The sequence below is a fragment of the Phycodurus eques genome, chromosome 16, assembly GCF_024500275.1.
Source record: "Phycodurus eques isolate BA_2022a chromosome 16, UOR_Pequ_1.1, whole genome shotgun sequence".
Taxonomy (NCBI): domain Eukaryota; kingdom Metazoa; phylum Chordata; class Actinopteri; order Syngnathiformes; family Syngnathidae; genus Phycodurus; species Phycodurus eques.
Window position 1 is genome coordinate 20,202,544 of NC_084540.1, and position 19,828 is coordinate 20,222,371.

General features: G+C 44.6%; 2 protein-coding genes across 3 annotated transcripts; one reads left to right on the forward strand and one right to left on the reverse strand.

The window, feature by feature from the left end:
* Nucleotides 1-389: 389 nt before the first annotated feature.
* LOC133414815 (proton channel OTOP2-like) lies at nt 390-7,471 on the reverse strand. The gene is made up of 7 exons (XM_061700466.1): nt 7,461-7,471; nt 5,965-6,396; nt 5,733-5,869; nt 5,588-5,646; nt 3,391-3,608; nt 2,351-3,222; nt 390-1,706 (listed from the first exon to the last, which is right to left on the reverse strand). Exons 2-7 carry the CDS (start codon nt 6,386-6,388, stop codon nt 1,536-1,538), a joined length of 1,881 nt encoding a protein of 626 aa, XP_061556450.1. The 5' UTR covers nt 6,389-6,396; nt 7,461-7,471; the 3' UTR covers nt 390-1,535.
* Nucleotides 7,472-9,709: 2,238 nt separating this feature from the next.
* ush1ga (Usher syndrome 1Ga (autosomal recessive)) lies at nt 9,710-19,670 on the forward strand. 2 transcript variants are annotated; one of them, XM_061700479.1, is made up of 4 exons: nt 9,710-9,994; nt 16,118-16,571; nt 17,103-17,896; nt 19,111-19,670. In XM_061700479.1, exons 1-4 carry the CDS (start codon nt 9,831-9,833, stop codon nt 19,112-19,114), a joined length of 1,416 nt encoding a protein of 471 aa, XP_061556463.1. In that variant the 5' UTR covers nt 9,710-9,830; the 3' UTR covers nt 19,115-19,670. The 2 variants fall into 2 exon arrangements, with proteins under 2 accessions (XP_061556463.1, XP_061556464.1); XM_061700480.1 differs by lacking the exon at nt 19,111-19,670 and having other exon boundaries at nt 17,103-17,900.
* Nucleotides 19,671-19,828: the final 158 nt, after the last annotated feature.

Here is a 19,828-nt window from a genome sequence, read left to right on the forward strand (position 1 = left end):
TTTTGGGGTGGTTTAAAAAAAAAATATATATAAAATATATATAAAAAAATATATATATATATTTAATGCATTTATAATGGGCATCAATTATCCGTGGATTTTCCATGACCGTGCTTGTATCTCAAAACACTCGGGACTCAAATCATCTTTCCCCATTGAAATGAATGGAAATTAAATTACAGTGGACCCCTGCTATTCGCGGGTATAGGGACCGGAATTACCCGCGAATAGCAGGGGTCCACTGTAATTCTTCGAGATACAAGCACGGCCATGAAACGCCTTAAACTCGTATCTCAAGGCACCACTTTATTACACAGGAATGCTGTATTTTATTTGGGCAAATTAATACAGTAAATTCACCAAAATTACAAATTTCATGAAGGCAATAATCACCTCCACCTAAAATCATTTTTATTTTGTTTTTTTTAAACTTTATTAATTTCATACACAAGTTGAACTCTATAAACAGTGGAATTAATATATTTTCACTCATCTGGCATTTGAACATTACACTTACACGAATACATTTACACATTAAAAGAAATATCACAATATCACTTCATGAAAAAACATTCATAGCAATAACATCAGTTGCAACTTTAACACATTATAACAGTCTTAAGAAGAAAAAAAAATCATCAAAAATTTCACATTTATACTGTACAAACATTTGGTGGAACAGTGCACATGGTGAGCACGGCACAGTAAGAAACAAGGTGTTTGCATGTTTTTCCTGTGCTCGATTGGGTGAACACTCTGAATTGTGTGCGCGTGAATGTTTGCGATTGACTGGCGATTAGTCCACGGTGCAACCAGTTTTCCCCTTTCTCGCCCCAAGTCAGCTGGAATAAGCACCAACTTCACCGTGACCCCTCAATAGGGTAAGTGGTACAGATCAGATCCCCAACCACCTGCAGGCACCGGTCCGTAGGCCATTTTATACCGGGCCGCACAAAGCGACTGAACAAAAAAAGATTTTATCGTTCATCCGAGTCTTAAAGAAATGTTCATTTGAAAATCACGTGCCTTTGCAATGTCGATCACGCGATACGGTATGTAAAAACAAAGTAAGTAATGGGAAAAGACCAAACGATGAGCCAGAAGAAGAAAAAGCCCACAACTGTGTTTAAGACAATCGGCAGTCCTATTTAAAATGCGGGTTTCGCGCTACAGGCGATTCTCACGCACCAAGGCATCACGTGGTGTGAGGCCAAAAATGTACTGAACATCCTGTTTTATGAAGTGTGAGTTTCTGGAATGGCACCAAACCAAAGTTACGGAATAGACTGGACATAAGTAACACACTTCGAGTGTCATTGTCTCCCATGACACCAAAATGGGACCGGCACCCAAAACTACATTAAGCACATTGATAAGTTGTATTTCGAATCATTTGTTTTCATTTGTTTCCATGCCGGTCCGTGAAATGATTGCTTTATGGGAAACCAGTCCGCCAAAAAAGTTTGAGGACTGCTGCTATTGATCGAAAAAGGGCATGAACAAACAATCGTTCGCCACCGAGGTAGGTGGTCCGCTTATGAGATGACGAACACTTCCAAGAGGGCGGCCACCGAGTGCATGCGGTAAAAGATGGCGAAAGGCAGCCCGACGTTCACGATGGCGGCCCAGATGTTGAAGTCGTAGAATTCCGTCTCGGCCGGGTGGTCGAACTGGGGGCGAGCGCCGAATGCCGGCATGATCCACAACTGGCCAAGAAAGACGAGATAGAAGAAACAAATGTTAGCGATGTGCTTGGTTTGAAAGACTTGGGTACAAGTGAGCAATGAAGGGAAGTACAAATACTTTGTTACTTGACTTAAAAAGATTATGATTATGTTTGATGTTGTTGGCTTCGAAAAATGATTCGTGGCAAATCTGTTGTCTTTCTTGTTCCAGCCTAAAAAAGTTCCTGCCTTTCAAAAATTCTCCACCTAATTTGAAAAAAAAAAAAGGTTTTTCTTGTTAGTTATCAAAACATGTACAGTGTATGAATGACAATAAAAGATCATTTTAAAATGTTATTTTTGGACTTAATTTGCCTATTTGCGGATTTTTTTTAACCTATCTTTTGTTATTTACTGAAAATATGTTTCGGTGCTCAGCAATGACAACATTACTTTTTTATATTATAATATAATATAGCGAGTTGAGGAGTTTCATTTAGACGTAAGCAGTGCTTTGCCGCCATTTTGCGACAATTACAAACCTTTTAGGTTCGGTGTCAGTTACTCTTGGGTTTGGGGGGGGGTTGACTGTACTTTTACTTTTACCATTTGTCTTTTGTTTTCTATTTTAGTCAAGCGTGAGTACTTTTGCCACCTCTGCAAAGCGATGTGCGCGGGATACTCACAATGATGTTGGCCAGCAGCAGGAAGACGGAAACCTCCTTCAGGATCCGCCTCTTCCACGTCAATTTGCGCGGGTAGTGCACCACGTGGCCGAACGGCGTCACCACCAGCGGCTCCGGCTCGGGTTTCAACCTTATTTCCGATCCTTCCAGACCGTATAGCTCTTTGCTGTAGTGCTCCACCGCGTAGATGTTCGTCACCGAGGTTATCTGCTCGTGTTGCTCTTCGTGGAAAGGCTCCCGGTGGAGACCTTCGACGATGAAGAAGTTCTGCAGCCCGATCTGGATCACCATCAGTATAGCCCAGGTCAGGTTGAGCCTGTTCAGGTGGCCCTTGGCTCCGGACGCCACCATGGCGACTATGGTGAAGTAGCTGATGATGAACTGCCCCATGGAGGTTCCCACCAGCAGGCCCACGTCCAAGCTCCGCGTGGGATTCTTCTCGGAGTCGTGTTCTCGGCGATCCAGCTTGTAGATGGTCGCTCCGATCAACGTGGCCACCAGCATGAGGCTTATGATAACGATGTTTATGACGAAGTGGATCAGCAGCGCTTGGTCTCTCTTGCTGTGGTCGTCCCCTTCGTCCTCCTTCATGTCCATCTCGTACACTATGAAGGTGGCCAGGCCTGCGAACACCAGGAGGACTCCCACCAGGGGCCCGATGACCGCATCTTTGAGGTGGAACTTGTGGGCGTGGCCATGGCTGTGCGGGTCGTGGGCCTCGCCCAGTCGGCCCACGTTCTTCCACATGACGTAGGCCATAGCGGAGGCGAAGAGGCTATACTCGATGTTGAAGGGGTAGAGGTAGAAGTAGGCATCTTTGAAGAGGGTGCAGGACGTGTGGCTGCACTCGCAATCGTCCTCTCCAAAACTCGCTGTCGCAGGAAGAGAGAATGGGGTTATCTTGTTGGCATTTTCTATCACCGATATGTTCATGCGAGATGGGCATAGTAGGGTGTGGCCTGCTCTCTACGAAAACCCTGGCCTATCCGTCCATTTTGAAACTCAAAGGCCACCCCTGCTTGAACGGCTTTTTTCCGCACCTTTACTGATGTACAGCTGACGTCCGAATAGTTTATGAGAGCTGTTGCCGTGGTGGTCGTCGGTTTCGTGCGTGCCGTTGCCGTGATCGCCGCCGTGATCGCCGCCGTGGTCGCCGCCGTGGTCGCCGCCGTGGTCGCCCGTTTGGTGGAGCGACTCGTCCGTGACCGCAGCCATCCACAAAACCAGATTAATGGACAGGGTCAGCATCAGCCCGCATCTGCATGAACCAACATGGACGCGAAAGAAACAGCCATCATGAGACATCGTGGCGATGTTGACAAATACACCGTCATAGGCACGATTACATTTGCGGTCGACCAGACCAGTGATTCCCAACCACTCTTGCACTCGATGGCAGAAGGTAGAGTTGTGCGATTTTTCGAGTGTAAAATAATAATAATACAACGTAATAAAGGCTGTGAAACGCCGGACTAGATTGGCACTCAGCAGAGCACTGATTTCATTTGGACTACTTCCTGGATTATGGAGAAGGGGAAGACGAAGAAGGGCGGTGCCATTATGATTCAGCCAGGGTTGATGTTTCCATTGATGCCATAGTGACGTAAAAGAGTACTTTGCGGTTGCTTCGCTGGTATGTACTGTAACTCAGCTGAAAGATCGGACCGAAATACATCTTCTGAGTCATATTCCCCAAACAAAAATAGTGTTGAAAGTTGATTTCACTTCATGAGCACTGAGCAGTTTTTTTCAAATCTAAATGTCCCTTGTCATGTGCGTAATATAATACCGTGACAAGTCAGGAGAACCACATTTTGGCTGTAATTGCAGAAAATCAGATGGATTGGGCTCCAGCTCGGCTGTGACCCTAACGAGCACAAGCACTACAGAAAATGGATGTATTACGAAACTTCTGTTCGATTTCTCTTTCAAAATGGCTGTCTTGATATTTGTCTGATTTAAAATCTGAGTCCATCACGCCCACAATTCCGTTTTTGCGTCCTTATTTGACTCGACTTCACTTACAGTACGTTTATACCTCATACGTGGACACGTCATTTCAAGTATTAAGTTTAACTAAGCTTTCTGCCACTAAGCTGATTCTGCCATTTTCCAAAGGAAGTATGTCTATTTTCCAGGGTCTCCTTTATTCAGATCCTTGCCAAAATGTAACAGCTTCTTCTTTGGCTCATGACCACCCCTCTACAAAGTGTTACGGAAACGTGTTTCGTAGTTTTGCGGGAAAATCTACGACGAGCTACCATTTAACTCTGTTGAACAGCAAAGCTAATGGTGGCACAGCACTGTAATAATCTCTTTCTTCAGTCCCTCCCTGAGAAGATATGCATCGGTGACACAGAAAGCTGAACCTATTAACTTGACACCTGTCGTCAGACCAAGTCATTAAATGTATAATTATGAGATTATGAAAATGGTTTCATTTATTCATAATGTTCTCACTTTCCGCAAACTTGAAAGTTTCCGCTGGTAAGGTGTTCCTCAGGGCTCACAGCCGGGGCTTTCCTATTGTGTTCAGATTGTGTTGTCGTTTTTGGAACGACTTCCAAATGATTGACAGCTGCATCTTAAGTCAATTCTCATGCCTGTGAGGTCATCCAGTTCGGAATTCGACCAAAACATTCAGGGGGAAATACACCGGTTGAGTCACACAACCAGTTCCAAACCACTTTTGACATCAACCGAGAGTTCAGCGTACTTCTATCTATCTATCTATCTATCTATCTATCTATCTATCTATCTATCTATCTATCTATCTATCTATCTATCTATCGATCTATCGATCTATCGATCTATCGATCTATCGATCCATCGATCCAGCTATGCTGCATTTATTTTCTCATTCTATGGGCTTTCATGAATTAATGTCTGCCAAAAGTTAAGGACGTACAAGACTCGGATGTTGCGCTTTGGCAAAGTAAAGGCTGAGTTTTTGTCTTCTGTTGCTTTCACAATTCACTGCCATTGACGGACTTAGAATCCAAATATCCACGTTAACTGGGAGGGCTGGCAGTGAATATGTTCCTAAAAAATGTATTTTTGGACTTGTACAAGAGTTAAATGTGCTGAAATGCTAATTTAAAAATTGCCTGTTCAGTTATTGTAATAAACCCAGGGATAAATTGTTTCCGTTTTCATTGTTTCCTGCGGGAAAAAATGTTCTTGTTGGGTTATGTTTTTTTTTTTTTTTTTCAAGACAGAAATGAGACCATCACTTACCGTGTGAGGTTCCTTTGGAGCTGTACGCAGTCTTTTGCGTGGACCCACATGAAGTACGTCTGCAAACAGATTTCCCAGTTCAAAATTCTGGAGACATTCCACCAATACCTGTTCTAATAGGGACGTGTACTTGACGTATAGTTACCTGCACAACAATGAAAACAAGTTGGATCACGGGAAAAACAATCTTGATGGCCGAATCGCAGTGGAGGTAGCCGACATAGCTGGCTATCTTGAAAATGTCCATGATGATACTGAGGAGTCCAAACAGCACCATTCCTCCTGCGACGTGAGAAGATGGACAATATTTTGACTTACACAACACACATTAAGACCTTCCCCAGCCCCCAAAACGGACATGTGGAGGTTTGACATACCTCTGAGCCACACGGGTCCGGCGTGTTGGTCCCTGTAAGCCACGGCGTTATCGATCCTGGCCGTGTTGATGATGTAGTAGATCATCCAGATGCAGGTGATGATGAGGATGATCACAAGGAAAACCTGCAGGTCAGACATGCTGATGTCTACGTGCTCGTAGGCACTGCCGCTCACCAGCGCGATACCCAGCATCAGGATATTAATGAAGATGACCCCGGACAGAATCCATCCCCAGTTTCTGTCCCGTTCCTTGTTAGAATTGACGGGTTCGTTGCTCGGGTGGTCATGCTCGCCCGTGTTCTCCGCCACGCCTTCGTGTGAGGAGTCCTGTCCCTGAGTGTTCGCGTCTTTGCTCATCCTGCAGGGTTCGCAAGGGTTTCCGTCGCCCAGACAGCTGCACTGGTAGCCGGTGTTCAAGCACATATTGCACCCTGCGAGATCGGAACATATTTGAGTTACCGGCTACTTCCGGTGTTGAGACGCGACTGGTTTGACAAGTTCGCCCATTGTTTGCCATTCCCACTACAGAACCCGCCCAGATTCAAACTTTGTGCGTAAGCGGAATCAATGTAATTGGCATGTTGACATTGCAACACTACTGGTTCAGTGTAGCTCATCAACAAATGTCATGCACTTCCCTCCTGCTGCCAAACTGCAACAATGGAGGGCAGGTAGATAACTCGCGTCTTATATTTAAGTTAGAAGTACAGATTCTACTTTTTCAACAAAGTGAAAGTAAGAAAAATGACATACTTTGAAATTTCTACTTTCATTTATAGACACTTTGATAACGTAATATCAGTACAACAAAAGAAAATCTCGGTGCACAAAATAGTTTCCCTCTTTTATTAACTTTCACAGTGCATGGAATAAAAAAAAATCAAAAATAAAAACATTATGCCATGGAAGCAACCAAGCAAGTTGCTAACTGTTGCTAACATTGTGAACTGACCAAAAAAAAAAAAATCCTAAATTAGCTAATGTTAACAATAGGAAAAAAAATCAATTCCATTTTATTTACATCGCGCCAAATCACACCAAAAGTTGTCTGAGGCCACTTTACACATGGAGCAGGATCTAAAACCACACTCGTCACTTAAAAATGCACCGTTATCTTAATTAAGCCCAGGGATGGGAAATATGTTACATCTCCGAATCTGCCACGTCATTTGGAGGCCTGAAAGTCCCCGAGATCTCAGTCAATCAATCACAATCTCACCCGTGGTCTTTTTTTAATGCCGCGTGCTTGTCTGCAGAAGGTGAAAAAGTAACAACCCCCCCCCCCCCCCCCAAAATCTATGGACTAAAACCGAAAAGTCCTCAGAAGAATAAACACTCAAACAATGCACAGATTCTTAAAAAAAACCAAACAAACCAAAAAGCCTACCTCAGTAGACTAATGAAGGATTTATACTTTGTTACTTCCCACTTCTCACATGGACTCCCACTCATTTCCAACAACGACAAAAAAGTGACGGTGGAGGTTGGACCTTACCTGTAGGCTGACCTGACCGCAAGTGTGGGATGCAGAGGTGTTCATCCCCCTTTTTATAGGTACCCAAAACACAGCTGGAGGAGCCATAAAGGTCAATAAATCAGTTGTGAGCAGAGAACCATATCATGGCCAAACAAGGCCTGTTTTGCTCAAAATATTCCACTAAAGTTCAACACCTGTTTCTAGGTAATACATTTTTCTCGCTAATTCCACAGCGCACTGAAACCGGTTCCTTCTCAGAATGCACACTATATTGTATTTACAGTACATGCAATGCCGATGACTGACTATTGTTACTGCCGATCACAATTGTATCGACTGCTTTTTTTCTGTTTTTCAGGTCGCAGAGCCGAAAGCACAAATGTACAGTTTACCATTCGCATGCAGTATACATATAACGGATGGACTTGTACCGTTGCCACATGCACTTTTTGGACTCATCCTGCTCAGTGTCCTTGGCTGGCGTACTGCAAATATGTACGTTCAGTATTTGAGTCTTTGACTTTGTTATTCTCGTGTGCTGCTACTGCCCACACTATTGCGGTAAAATCAGAATTTCCCCCTTTTTCAGGACCGCTAAAGTCTTATTCTTATGATCTTTGACTTGAGCCTCACAATCTCAACGGGATGCGAATTTTCCAAAAAGGCGTGGGATGAGAATGCGTTTGCCTATCTTTCATTTCATGCTTGTAGGGAACACGTTCAGGTTTTTCATGCTATTCAAGACCACTCGAAAGATGTTTTGTGCACGTGTGTGTGTGTGAGAGATCAAGAGTGAGTCACATGACCCCAAGCCACCATCGATCTAATCTACTGTCTTATCTATCTCTGTCCATTGTCATGCAGGTTTCAATTGGGCAGCTTGTCAGAGAACTTCATTGCTGTGAGCAACTGAGGGCAGCCATTTTTTTTATTTGCTCGTTACCCTGTTATTAGCTGCTGTGCAAGATGTTTGTCAGGGTGAGGCCGACTTCGGTGTTTTTTTTTTAATCATTGACGCTGCTTGCATGGCATAAAGAACCTTCCTTGTTTCCACCCGCGGTCGGCTTCACGGATGCCAGGGTTAAAATAAGAACAATGAAGAAAGCGCTAAGACACGTCAAATGCTATTCTTCCACGGGAGTCTGTCGCAACAAGGAAATACGTTGTATTTTCGTCGCAGTTCTTTGCCTTCCGTCAAGCGAGACCTTTTCTAAAAAATAAACATAACATCTGACAGATTAGTTTGGGGGAAGAGAAGTGTCCCCGGCCTAAGATGCCCAAATATTCCGATTATATTATAATCAATTGATCAGATAAAGTGTTCTTAGCGGGACCCCCGAGCGGTGGCAAGCTACTTGTGCCGCCACAGCTGCCTTGGGGCAGTCTGGCGGAAGCGTGGCTGCCACTCCGCGCCTGCGGCCTCTCCGACCACCGCTGATCATCCAACCGCGTTCATCCGTGGGCAATGCTATTTGCCTTAAGAACGGAAGGTTGTACACGCCCTGAAGTTATGCATGACTGAAGAACGTAGATGGTTCTTTTTCTGCAGTTTTCAGGGCCTGTGGGAGCGAACCTGACACAAGAGATGTGTTTACAATGTGGAAGAGCTCTGAGGCCATGCGGTTATAAAGTTATTATATCGATTTTTTTGAAGTCTGTCGGCATATCCTTTACCTGACATGGAGGTGGCGACTGCTTGTCTAATTTTCCGAATTTTGTCAGCGAAGAGGATGGCGAATTCGTTGCAGGCCCTAGTGCATAAAGGTTCATGAGCTATTTGACGGCCTGTCGACAGTAGCAAGCAGGTTACGTGCGGTGTTCATGTATTTTGGGGATAATGTTGGCAATGAAGGAATGCCTTTGCATTTGTTTTTACCTCCAGTATATGAATGCCACAATTCGCTTCATAGACGCTATGATGAACCTGGAGATTATTGTTATTATTATTACTATTGTTTTTTAACTACCTTCGCCTCCACCTTAGAAACGTTGAGAGATAATTCAATTCCAAAGTGCGACCTTTATTGCGTGTTGGCTTTGTCACACGTTGGACGAAGCCCTCATTTTGGAGGACACCGCATACTTCTGTCCTGGGCCTTTTCCGTAGGAGCAGTCCTCGGATTGTATCCAGTGCATGCAAAGCAGGCGCTGGCGTGCGCAGGAGCGGTTCGGCCACCGGGGAGCACTGTCGGCGGCCTGAGTGACGAGCGAGCGCGTCGTCGCCTCCTTGGAAACCGGCGACGCGCACAACCCCTCGGGACTCGGGAGTCTGGACACCGGGCGACCGACGCTCCGGTGCGGCGGGTCGGTGCACGCTATGAGGGGAACGACGAGGGCGCGGGGGTGGTCCCGGCGGTGTCGATGAAGGCGGACGAATAACGGGTCGCCATGAATGACAGGTACCACAAGGCGGCCCGGGACGGCTACCTGGACCTGCTGAAGGAGGCCACACGCAAGGACCTCAACGCGCCCGACGAGGACGGCATGACGCCGACGCTGTGGGCGGCCTACCACGGGAACCTGGAGGCTCTGCGGCTCATCGTGGCCAGGGGGTGGGTACCAAAACAAACAAACACGATTTGCGCACTCGCACGGCTCACTTCGTAAGGTACACCTATACTATAATACCAATCAAATGTTAACTTCATTGGGTTTGTGAGTCGTGCAGCTGTTTCTAATGTTCTGTCCAGAACCAAAATATTACAATATTAGAAATAGCTGTGAGGCAAGTCCTTCACCCACAATAAACAGGGGCGCTGTAGAAAGGGTTGGTTGGCACATTATTTTTTATTTCTTTTTAGGAGTACGTTTACGAGCAAGTGATCGTCCTCTCACGTTCAACTGTTTCGCTCCATAGTGGCCAAAGAACTCAATAAATTAAGTAAAATGCAATCAAGCAGAAGTAGCCAGATAATGCAATGCCACTGAACGCAAACAGAAAACGTAAAACATTCTTTTAGTGCACACACAATGGAAAGCCAAAGCATTTTTGATTGTTGTTATTTCTACAAGAAGTCCAAATTGTCTGATTTCAGCCTCTCAAATGTGAATCCATTCCGATTCACTTCGTCCTCAATGGACGCCAGCGAGTTATCCACGTGTCCACATCGGCGGACTTCAAAAGTCATTTTTGACTATTTTCGGACATGTTTTGAATCAAACACCAACCCAGTCATTCCCAAACGCTATGTACATTGTTCGGCAAATGAGGGGGACATGGCCCCCCCGTCCTCCTCGTCAAGTACGCCCCTGACAATAACAAACATATCGTTAAATTCCACAATCTCATCTGGAGCACTTTTATGTTATGTGTTTCATGTCCGTTGGCATGGTTGAGCAAAAACTACTTTAAAATGAATTCAAATGAATGTTGGTGGAAGTATAATGTAAAGTATAACACTCTGTATAATGTTTTTCACATTTTGGGGAAGATTTTTTTTTTTTTCTTCCAATGCTCGAAACCAAATGTCTTATAAAGGACCTCAATGTTGATGCAAATTCCGAAGGCGGATTTCCTTGGGGGTAAAATCTGGATAGCTGAGATTTTTCTTATGAGTATGATACTGGACACGGTGGACGACTGGTTAGCACATCTGCCTCACCTGTCTGGGCACCGGGGTTCGAATCCCGGCCTCACCCGTGTGGCGTTTGCATGTTCTTCCCGCGCCTGCGTGGGGTTTCTCCGGGTACTCCGGTTTCCTCCCACATCCCCAAAAACATGCATGCTAGGTTGATTGAGGACTCTCAATTGCCCGTAGGTGTGAATGTGAGTGGGAATGGTTGCTTGATTCTGTGTGCCCTGCGATTGGCTGGCGAAGATAGCTGGGATAGGCTCCAGCACGCCCGCGCGGCCCTAGTGAGGAGAAGCGGCTCAGAAAATGGATGGATGGAGAATGATACTGTACGTGACCATCTGAAGCCCCCCTCTTTTTCTTTGAGGCAAATGAGCTCGAATGGTGAGCTCACCCTTTGAGAATGCCATGCTTGTTAAATTCATGCGTCCGTTCGAGCCGCAATCACAAAACAGCACTATTTACCTTTTGTTTATTCATTAGTTGGTATGAGCGAGCAAAAACAGTCGAAAGGGATAGTTTGTGAAAGGGGAAGAAGGCGTGAGTAGGAAAAGAGCCCATGCGACTAAGGTGGAATATTTGTTCATTGGTATGACTGCAAAAAGCTACGTCACCAATTCAAATGGGAGTTTGTGTGTGTGTGTGTGTGTGTGTGTTGGGGAAAAATAACCCATTCAATTATATGTGGAATATTTATATACAGATATTATTTTCAATTTTTTTTGTTCACAATTATTAATTTAGAAACATAAAAATCTAATGGCAGGTTTTTGTGATATAAAAAAAGTTTTTAAAAAAATGAGATAAATCATTTCCATTTTTTCCCCCACCATTAATGTGACGTATGACCTGTACCACTCAATTGATTTAAACAAAAAAAATAACTTTTCGACAGATGAAATAAAAATAAACAACTGAAATAATGTGATTGCACAAGCGTGCACACCCTCTCGTAACTGGTTATGTGGCTGCATTCAGAGTTCAAACTTGTGTTAATTGTGGGTGAGGACACACCTGCCACCATTTCAAGTCCGTCTGATTACTCCAAGTAAAGTTCAGCTGTTCTCGTAGGCAAAGTCCGCTATGTGAACAATGTGTCTCCCCCCAGGAAAACGTTTAAGGTGCACATACTGTACATGACGTTAACATAGCCAAGAGGAGGATGAGGAAGGTCCCAGACGTGGTGCCACCGAATAATTGGAAGCTTTGCTGCAAGCTGAAAAAAGAGCCATTGTAAACAACAATGACGCAGAACTTCTTGTTTGGTGACTCTTTAAAATGTGACCTTTTGTTCAGGGGCAGGGGGGGGGGGGAAACAAATAAATAAGAGGAGATTGTCTTTATGCATTTTAAAGTGTTTTCGTCTCGAAAAAGATTTAGCAATTAGCAATAGCAAAATTGCACTGAACCAGATGGTCGAATTAAATAATTGCCCATTTGCCATACATGATAATATCATAAAATTAAAAAAAATTATATCAAATTAAAAAACGATGTGTGCATTTAACATTTAACATGTATTCAATCATTTTTTAATTAGTTATAATGAATTAATTGTACATATTTATGAATGTAATGTTTTACTACAATGAGAACGGATTATTAGTTTATTATTAAAATAAAGAAAGTTGATTATGCATATAACTTTTTTTGCAAAGTTATTTTCAACGAGTCTTTACGCTTTTCAATTCTTTTATTTCCACTCCCAGTCGAAGTTGACTTTAAAATCAAACATAAAACAAAGATAATTACACTTTTGTGTTAATCGCACAAAGGTCGGCTAGTTTAATGCTAGCACGCGATGCAAAACAACACAGACGTGCTAACGAAGCTAGCATCAATGCGCGCCCTTGCTATATTGTCACGGCTAACCGCTGATTGTGAGCCTTTCAAGACGAAGGAGGACAGTTAATCATTTTTTAACGCCCGGCAGGGTGCTTAAATGACGACTCTGAAATGTCACTTCACTGCCACAGTGTTCAAGGTCATGTGCGAGTTATCGCATTTCATTAAATGCTCTGCAGCCATGCGCTCCCTCTTCAATATTTTACTGCGCACTCACCCGAACGTCCCCGTTGGGGGCCCCGTAAACGAGCGTGAATTATGACGCCTTCCTAAATGGTTGCATTGTTATGCGCGCTGTTGCTGTGACACTTTAACAAGAGCAGGCGCCCATCGTTGTGACTTTTACAAGGTGGCTGTTATCACAAAAGATCGCGCTTGATAAAATAAGCGGTGGATATTGTCTGCTTCAAAGATAATGCAACCTAGTGGCGTTCGTGTTGGCTTTTTACAAATGGTCGCATCACAGCCGTAGGTTGCCTTTGCTTTTTTTTTTTTTTTTTTTTTTTTTTTTTACCAGAGGTGGCAAAAGGTCTCACACGGTGTACTTAAGTAGAAGTACAGATATCTGATATAAAATCCAGAAATGTGCGCACAGGAAGTATGTCCCATCACTTTCAGGCTATCAAAACAACATGTTTTCATAGCTTTTGCTAACATTGTGAATTGACTAATACAAATAAAATACAAAAAGCGCAATTAGCTACTGGTGGCTGACAAAAAACAAAATCTTACCCGCATGTGCATTTTCAAATTTGACAGAGAATTTTGAAGGCTGGTTTTCAGACCGGCACAAGACATCGCATTCGATGCCGTGTCGCTGTGTGAAAGTCGTTAAAGTCGTAGAAACACTTAGTTTGCGGGCAATATTGGACCTTGGCTCGGTTCTGTGTGAAAACCAAAGGTGGCCTGATGCCGGATCTCCTGTTAGGGCTCTGATGCGCCTATTTTGCAGGATTTCTATGTAAAACAAATCACACGCCTATCCTGCTGTCACTGTCTGGTCAGTTCGTTCCTTCTGAATCCCTGTCTGCGCCGTTTATACAGAACTGTGACCAGGAAAAAAGGCAAAAAAATAAAAAAATAACAATTAAAATAAAATCCTGACTTTTACAGGCAGTGTAAAAGGGGCTGTAGCGTGAGGCACCACTGCGATGATGAAGCACACAACAGGCTCATCGTTAACGGCTGACCGGTTTCGCTCACCAGTCGGAAAAATGGTCCCATTATGAAGCCTCCTAATTACGGACTGTGTCAAATGGAGAAACAATTCATGCCCTGTGAGGTTTTCACACGCAAAAATGACAGATGAGGTACACCTGTACTCCATCTAATGTGATCCAGTACAAGAAGTCACCTTTCACAATCGCTGTAAGTCAAATATTACATGTTTTATATTACATATATTGCTATTTGTTTTTTGTTTTTTGTTTTTTTTACAATTTGAGAAACTTTATCTGTGAACATCTGAAATACTGTAGTTATTCTTGGATATCATTGCTGATTTTTGCTGTGATGATTGCACACGCCTGAAACCGAATATACATTGTTTCTCATCAGATTAGATTTATTTGTGCATGTGAAAAAAAACACACCAAAGTAATAGAAAAACCTTTTCGTGTGATCCCGTACGTTGTGCACTCGACAAAGCATGAGCTGAACAAAACGAACTTCACCATTTCCCACGGAATCAGTGTAAACAAAAGAGCCCGCGGAGGCGTGGCGAGTACAAAGTATTCCTCTCGTGATACGAGCCTGACACAAGGCCTAGATAACCAATAGCCATTGGATGATAATGATGAGCAGTTCGCAGGAGGATGCCGTGCTCGGCAAACAGCAGCAAACATCCCGTAATATGATAAAGGACACTCGAGGGGTAAACGAACGGACGACCCTCTCTTGTGTTCAGCATTTTTACACGGCGCGAAATAAATGACCGTGCATAAAGCTATCATGGTCATGTTCCCCGCACTATGTAATCTGAGCTGGGAACATCGTAAATAACTTAAAATAAAACTTTAACCGATAATCGCCTTGCATCTTTTGACATTAATTTATAGCATGATGAGGAATGAATTCCGCGTTTACTAAGCCCCGAATTTAAAGCAATAGGAGGTAACAATGTGACCTTAAAGAAGACATTCTTTTCACAAATTAAACACGTTCCCAAGTTCCTAAACGAAATGATTATTAACGGCGGTAGTAGGTATTAAGAAGTTGGAGAAGCACTGGACGAGTGGAAGCAGAGCCCAGGGTGTGGTAAATAAGTAAACACCTAAGACAAGGACAGCATTTTTGTGGTACATGGCCAAACACAAGCACCCTTCCGCTCCCACATTCGCAAAACATCACCCATTCAGCACCTTAGATTTGTACGAGATATACTACTTGTACTAACGCCTTATGACTGTAAATGTATTAGCATTACTCGGATGCATGACGGTGTCACATTTAGTGGCAAACAAGTTCTCCTTAGCTTGTGATACAGGATGTGAAAGATCCACGCCGTCATAACAGCCACGATTAGACTTGAGGAATGCGGCGTGATGTCATCGGCTATGTACAATTATGCAGTTTGAGCTCGCTGAAACCTTTTGAAAGCCTCGGCTGTAACACGAGTCGGGTGATGAGGCGGCAGCGGCGACAAGCCGGAGCTCAAATTGCAGCCTGATCAGCCGCTGCGTGACTCTCGCGGAGGCGACAGCAAGTTTGACCGTGGACTGACAGCCGAGGGCGCCGCCCCGTCTGTGGAGTTGAGGGGTTGAGATCCAGCATAACTTTCAAGTTCTTCCATGTCACACTGGTGCCTTTATGGACCTTGCTTTGTGCACTGGGGCAGTCTTGCTGGAACAGACGAGGGCCTTCCCCAAACTACAACGACAAGTAAACAGAATTAACGAATAAAGATTCACGGGGAGTTGGGGGAAGCTCCAGCCCAGACCCGACCCTATTGGGGATAAGCCGTATAGAAAATGGTTGAATGGATGGTGTGGATTTTTCCACCAAGCAGTACGCTATGGTTCGGATTGGTTCGTTCTTGCGTTCTCCACCAATGAACTTCAGTACATCGCTCCTCAAGTGAACCATACCATACTTCTGCAACCGGAACACCAACAAAATATTTTTCAAAAGTGACAGGGTACCGATTGGATATTTTGGTTCCCTTGCATAATAGAAACGCTGGGAAATACATACCACATTGCTCTATTCTGTTGGGTGGTAATTAGATATTCAATCTAACCAAGTTGTTGTGCTCCACAGAGGGAATCCTGACAAGTGTGACATTTGGGGCAACACACCACTCCACCTAGCCGCTGCCAACGGCCACCACAACTGCCTTTTCTTCCTCGTGTCGTTCGGGGCCAACATATGGTGCCTGGACAACGACTACCACACTCCTCTGGACATGGCCGCCACCAAGAGTCACATGGACTGCGTTCGCTACCTCGACTCCATCGCCTCCAAGCAAATGGGCCTCAACCCCAAGCTTGTGAACAAGCTGAAAGAACGAGCGTTTCGAGATGCCGAGCAACGCATCAAAGAGTGCGCCAAGATGCAGAAGAAGCACCACGAGCGCATGGAGAAGAAGTTCCAAAAGGAGGCGCCCGAGGCGTCCGTGTCGGACGTCATGAGTTTTTCCAGTTACAGCAGCGGCTCTGTTAGCCACAAGCTGCACAACTTCACCACAGCCACCGTCAGTGTGCCATATTCACAGGTCAAGACTTGTTTACTTACTTTCTGTCCCGCAAAAATAACTATGATTTGCATTGATCATGTATGTGGCACACATTTAAATGACAATCGATATATCGGCGGGGAGGGCGGATATGAAAAGATGGACGAATAGACAAACAAATAAAGGGGAGGCAGATCTACGGACAGAACAACATCACGCAGATAGAGGACGGACAGACAGACAAACTGATAAATAAACAATGGACAGACAAACAGATAAAGGGTGGAGAGACTGACAGAAATACTGCATGACCAGCAGACAAGACAGACCAGCCCACCGACCAACCAATGGATGGCTACACATGCAGAGCTACAGGACAGACAGACAGAGAGACTCAAAGACAGATAGACTGAAAGACTGACCAACAAATAGAGAGATAGGTCTGACAGACAGGGATGTATGGTCCATTTTGAAGACCAAATTTACCAAAGTTAAAGTTACCAAAGTTTCCTTGGCTTCATAAAGTGTTCTGAAAGTCATTGAGCTACGTCTCTGCTGTGTTGCTGCCAGGCGACCCTTCATGCCACAAACCGAGGAAAGACGAAGATCCAGAAGAAGCTGGAGAAAAAGAAACAAGGAGACGGGAGCTTTAAGATCTACGAGGATGGGAGGAAGAGCGTGCGCTCCCTCTCTGGACTCCAGATGGGCAACGACGTCATGTTCCTAAAACCCGGCACAGACGGCAACCCCAGGGATTACGGCCGCCGCAACGTCCGCGACATGTTCCCCAGAGACCACAACGACGACGCCATTTCACGTGCCACCAGCGAGCCGGACCTCCACGGGACCAATGCGGACCTCTCGGAGGTCAGCACAGACTCGGGACACGATTCCCTGTTCTACCGGCCCGGTCTGGGCACCATGGTCTTCAGGAGGAACTACGTGAGCGGGGGGATGTTTGACCTGGGCGATCCAGATGGAGCTGACGGCTTGAGCAACACGGTGCGTCTACGCAGCAGGCTGCACCCTCACCGCAGCCTGGATGAGGACAGCATTGGAAGTGCTCGCAGCCTGCAGGAGAGGAACATGGAGGAGCTTCCCTGGGAGGAGGTGGAATTGGGGCTGGATGACGACGACGAAGCCCACACCAGCCCGCTGGAGGTCTTCTTGGCCACGCAGAGCATGAGCGAGTTCTTCTCCATCTTCAGGAGAGAGAAGATCGACCTCCAAGCGTTGCTGCTGTGCTCCGACCACGACCTCAAGAGCATCCACATCCCTTTAGGACCGAGGAAAAAGATCTTAGATGCCTGTCAGAGACGCCTTGAGACAATAGAGGACCCAGAGTGCATTGAAGACACTGAACTGTGAGTACCTTTCATTCATCCATTTTCTTCTTCGTGCTGCGGGTAAGCTAGAGTGTATGCCAGCTGACTGAGAGCGAGAGCCGGGGTGCACCCTGGGCTGGTCCCAGTCAATTGCAGGGTACCATGTCCACGCAGACATTGCAGCTTTGCGTATTCAGATGATTAGATGCGTGGTGACGTCACCACCAGCAAGTGGGACACTTGCTTCCAAGACAACTTCACCATATTCTGGTCGCGACTTCGGAAATGTTTTCTGAAGCGAGTAGCCCTACCCACATGACTTGTGACATTTCATGTAGCCTTCAGTGCCACAAGGGTTGACAGCCTCTGATATAAGTCCAGTTTTGCCTGCATGTACGCATTTGTCCTGTGTGTATGTGCACACGTAGGACAATACAGTAGAAAAAGGCCGATTACAATAACACCTACTAGGACTACGTAGCGGGACGACATAGTGCGAAGATGTAACACAACAATCTGGTGCAACAACGTACCGTGACAACGTACCGTAACAACGTCCCGTGACAACGTACCGCAGCAACGTACCGTGACGACGTACGGAACAATGTACCGTGACAACGTACCGTAACAAAGTACGGAACAATGTACCGTGACAACGTACCGTAACAACGTACGGAACAATGTACCGTGACAACGTACCGTAACAACGTACGGAACAATGTACCGTGACAACGTACCGTAACAACGTACGGAACAATGTACCGTGACAATGTACCGTAACAACGTACCATGACAAGGTACGGGACAATGTACGTACCGTAACAACGTACCGTGACAACGTACCGTAACATTGTAGCGTAATAGTGTAGCCTAATGACACAGCATAAAGACGTAGCATAACAGCCTCTTGTAATATTTTAGCGGAACTTAAGCTAGTGATGAAAGTGGTCTCCGTCCTTGTGGCTCAGTACAATATGTCTAATATAGATATATTTTTAATGCTTTTGTTTTTAATAGTAACAGTCGTCGTAAGTTTACGCTTTGTTGAGTTTGCAATATTAAAATTTTACTTAAAACATTACCTGTACAGTTAAAGAAGGTTTTATGACGTCGCTAGTTTCACCCAGCCACAGGTTAATTCGATGTTTCATAATTTCCAAGGAGGAAAAAAAAATATTCTAAATATAAACAAAAGTGACCGTGTGAAAAATCTAACGGATTCCAACCATCTTTTTTTCCATTGTGTTGTGCAGATGATCCAAGCAGAGGTGTGATCATCAATGCAGACAGAGACAACAAAACCATCTACCTCTAACGTGGAAAGGATCAATGCAAACATTCAAAGTCGCATGGTCGAACAAACTTGTTGTGTCATGGGACACGTTTGCCCCTGTGGGGTTCACTGAGACTCTTGTGCCTGTGCAGTCTGTTGTTTTACTATAAACACACTTGACAAGCATTTTTTTTCCAGCATGCTCCCCCAATGTTGTTAATGTAATCTCATATTTAATTTGGCCTCGTGTTTACACATAGCAAACCTGGTCTCTGCCAAGGCAGGACAACTGCATATTTGCAGTTGTGATTGACTTGAGAGTGTGTGAACGCGTCCCTCGATAACTTTATAATGCTTGCCTATCATCATTTGCTGTACTTGCACACTCTGTGTAGTGCATGTCGAGTCAATATTTATGTAGATAATGTCAGTCATAAGTTCATAACAATATATGTAGAGACTTTTATGGTCTCCGTGTACCTCTCTGCACAACAACAACACATTGTTAATGTGTTAGTATTTGGATTAGATTATGTAATAAATGCACTAAGCTTCATGTTTGCATATACTCTGCTTTCATCTGAAGAGGAAGTACATGGTCATTTTTGTGGGATTTTAAGGAGTTGAAGTTCTGATCTATTTTTCCTTCCCTATTATTTACAGCAACTATGCCCACATTGCAGTTTTTGTTTGTTTGC

Excerpts from the sequence above, each read along its gene's own strand:
- ush1ga (XM_061700479.1), top strand. The coding sequence starts at position 9,831 with ATGAATGACAGGTACCACAAGGCGGCCCGGGACGGCTACCTGGACCTG. Across the intron at positions 9,995-16,117 it reads CGGCTCATCGTGGCCAGGGG|AGGGAATCCTGACAAGTGTG; the intron begins GTGGGTACCAAA and ends TGTGCTCCACAG. Across the intron at positions 16,572-17,102 it reads TCAGTGTGCCATATTCACAG|GCGACCCTTCATGCCACAAA; the intron begins GTCAAGACTTGT and ends TGTTGCTGCCAG.
- LOC133414815 (XM_061700466.1), bottom strand. The coding sequence starts at position 6,388 with ATGTGCTTGAACACCGGCTACCAGTGCAGCTGTCTGGGCGACGGAAAC. Across the intron at positions 3,609-5,587 it reads CTCCAAAGGAACCTCACACG|ATGCGGGCTGATGCTGACCC; the intron begins GTAAGTGATGGT and ends TGGTTCATGCAG. Across the intron at positions 1,707-2,350 it reads TGCTGCTGGCCAACATCATT|TTGTGGATCATGCCGGCATT; the intron begins GTGAGTATCCCG and ends TTTCTTGGCCAG.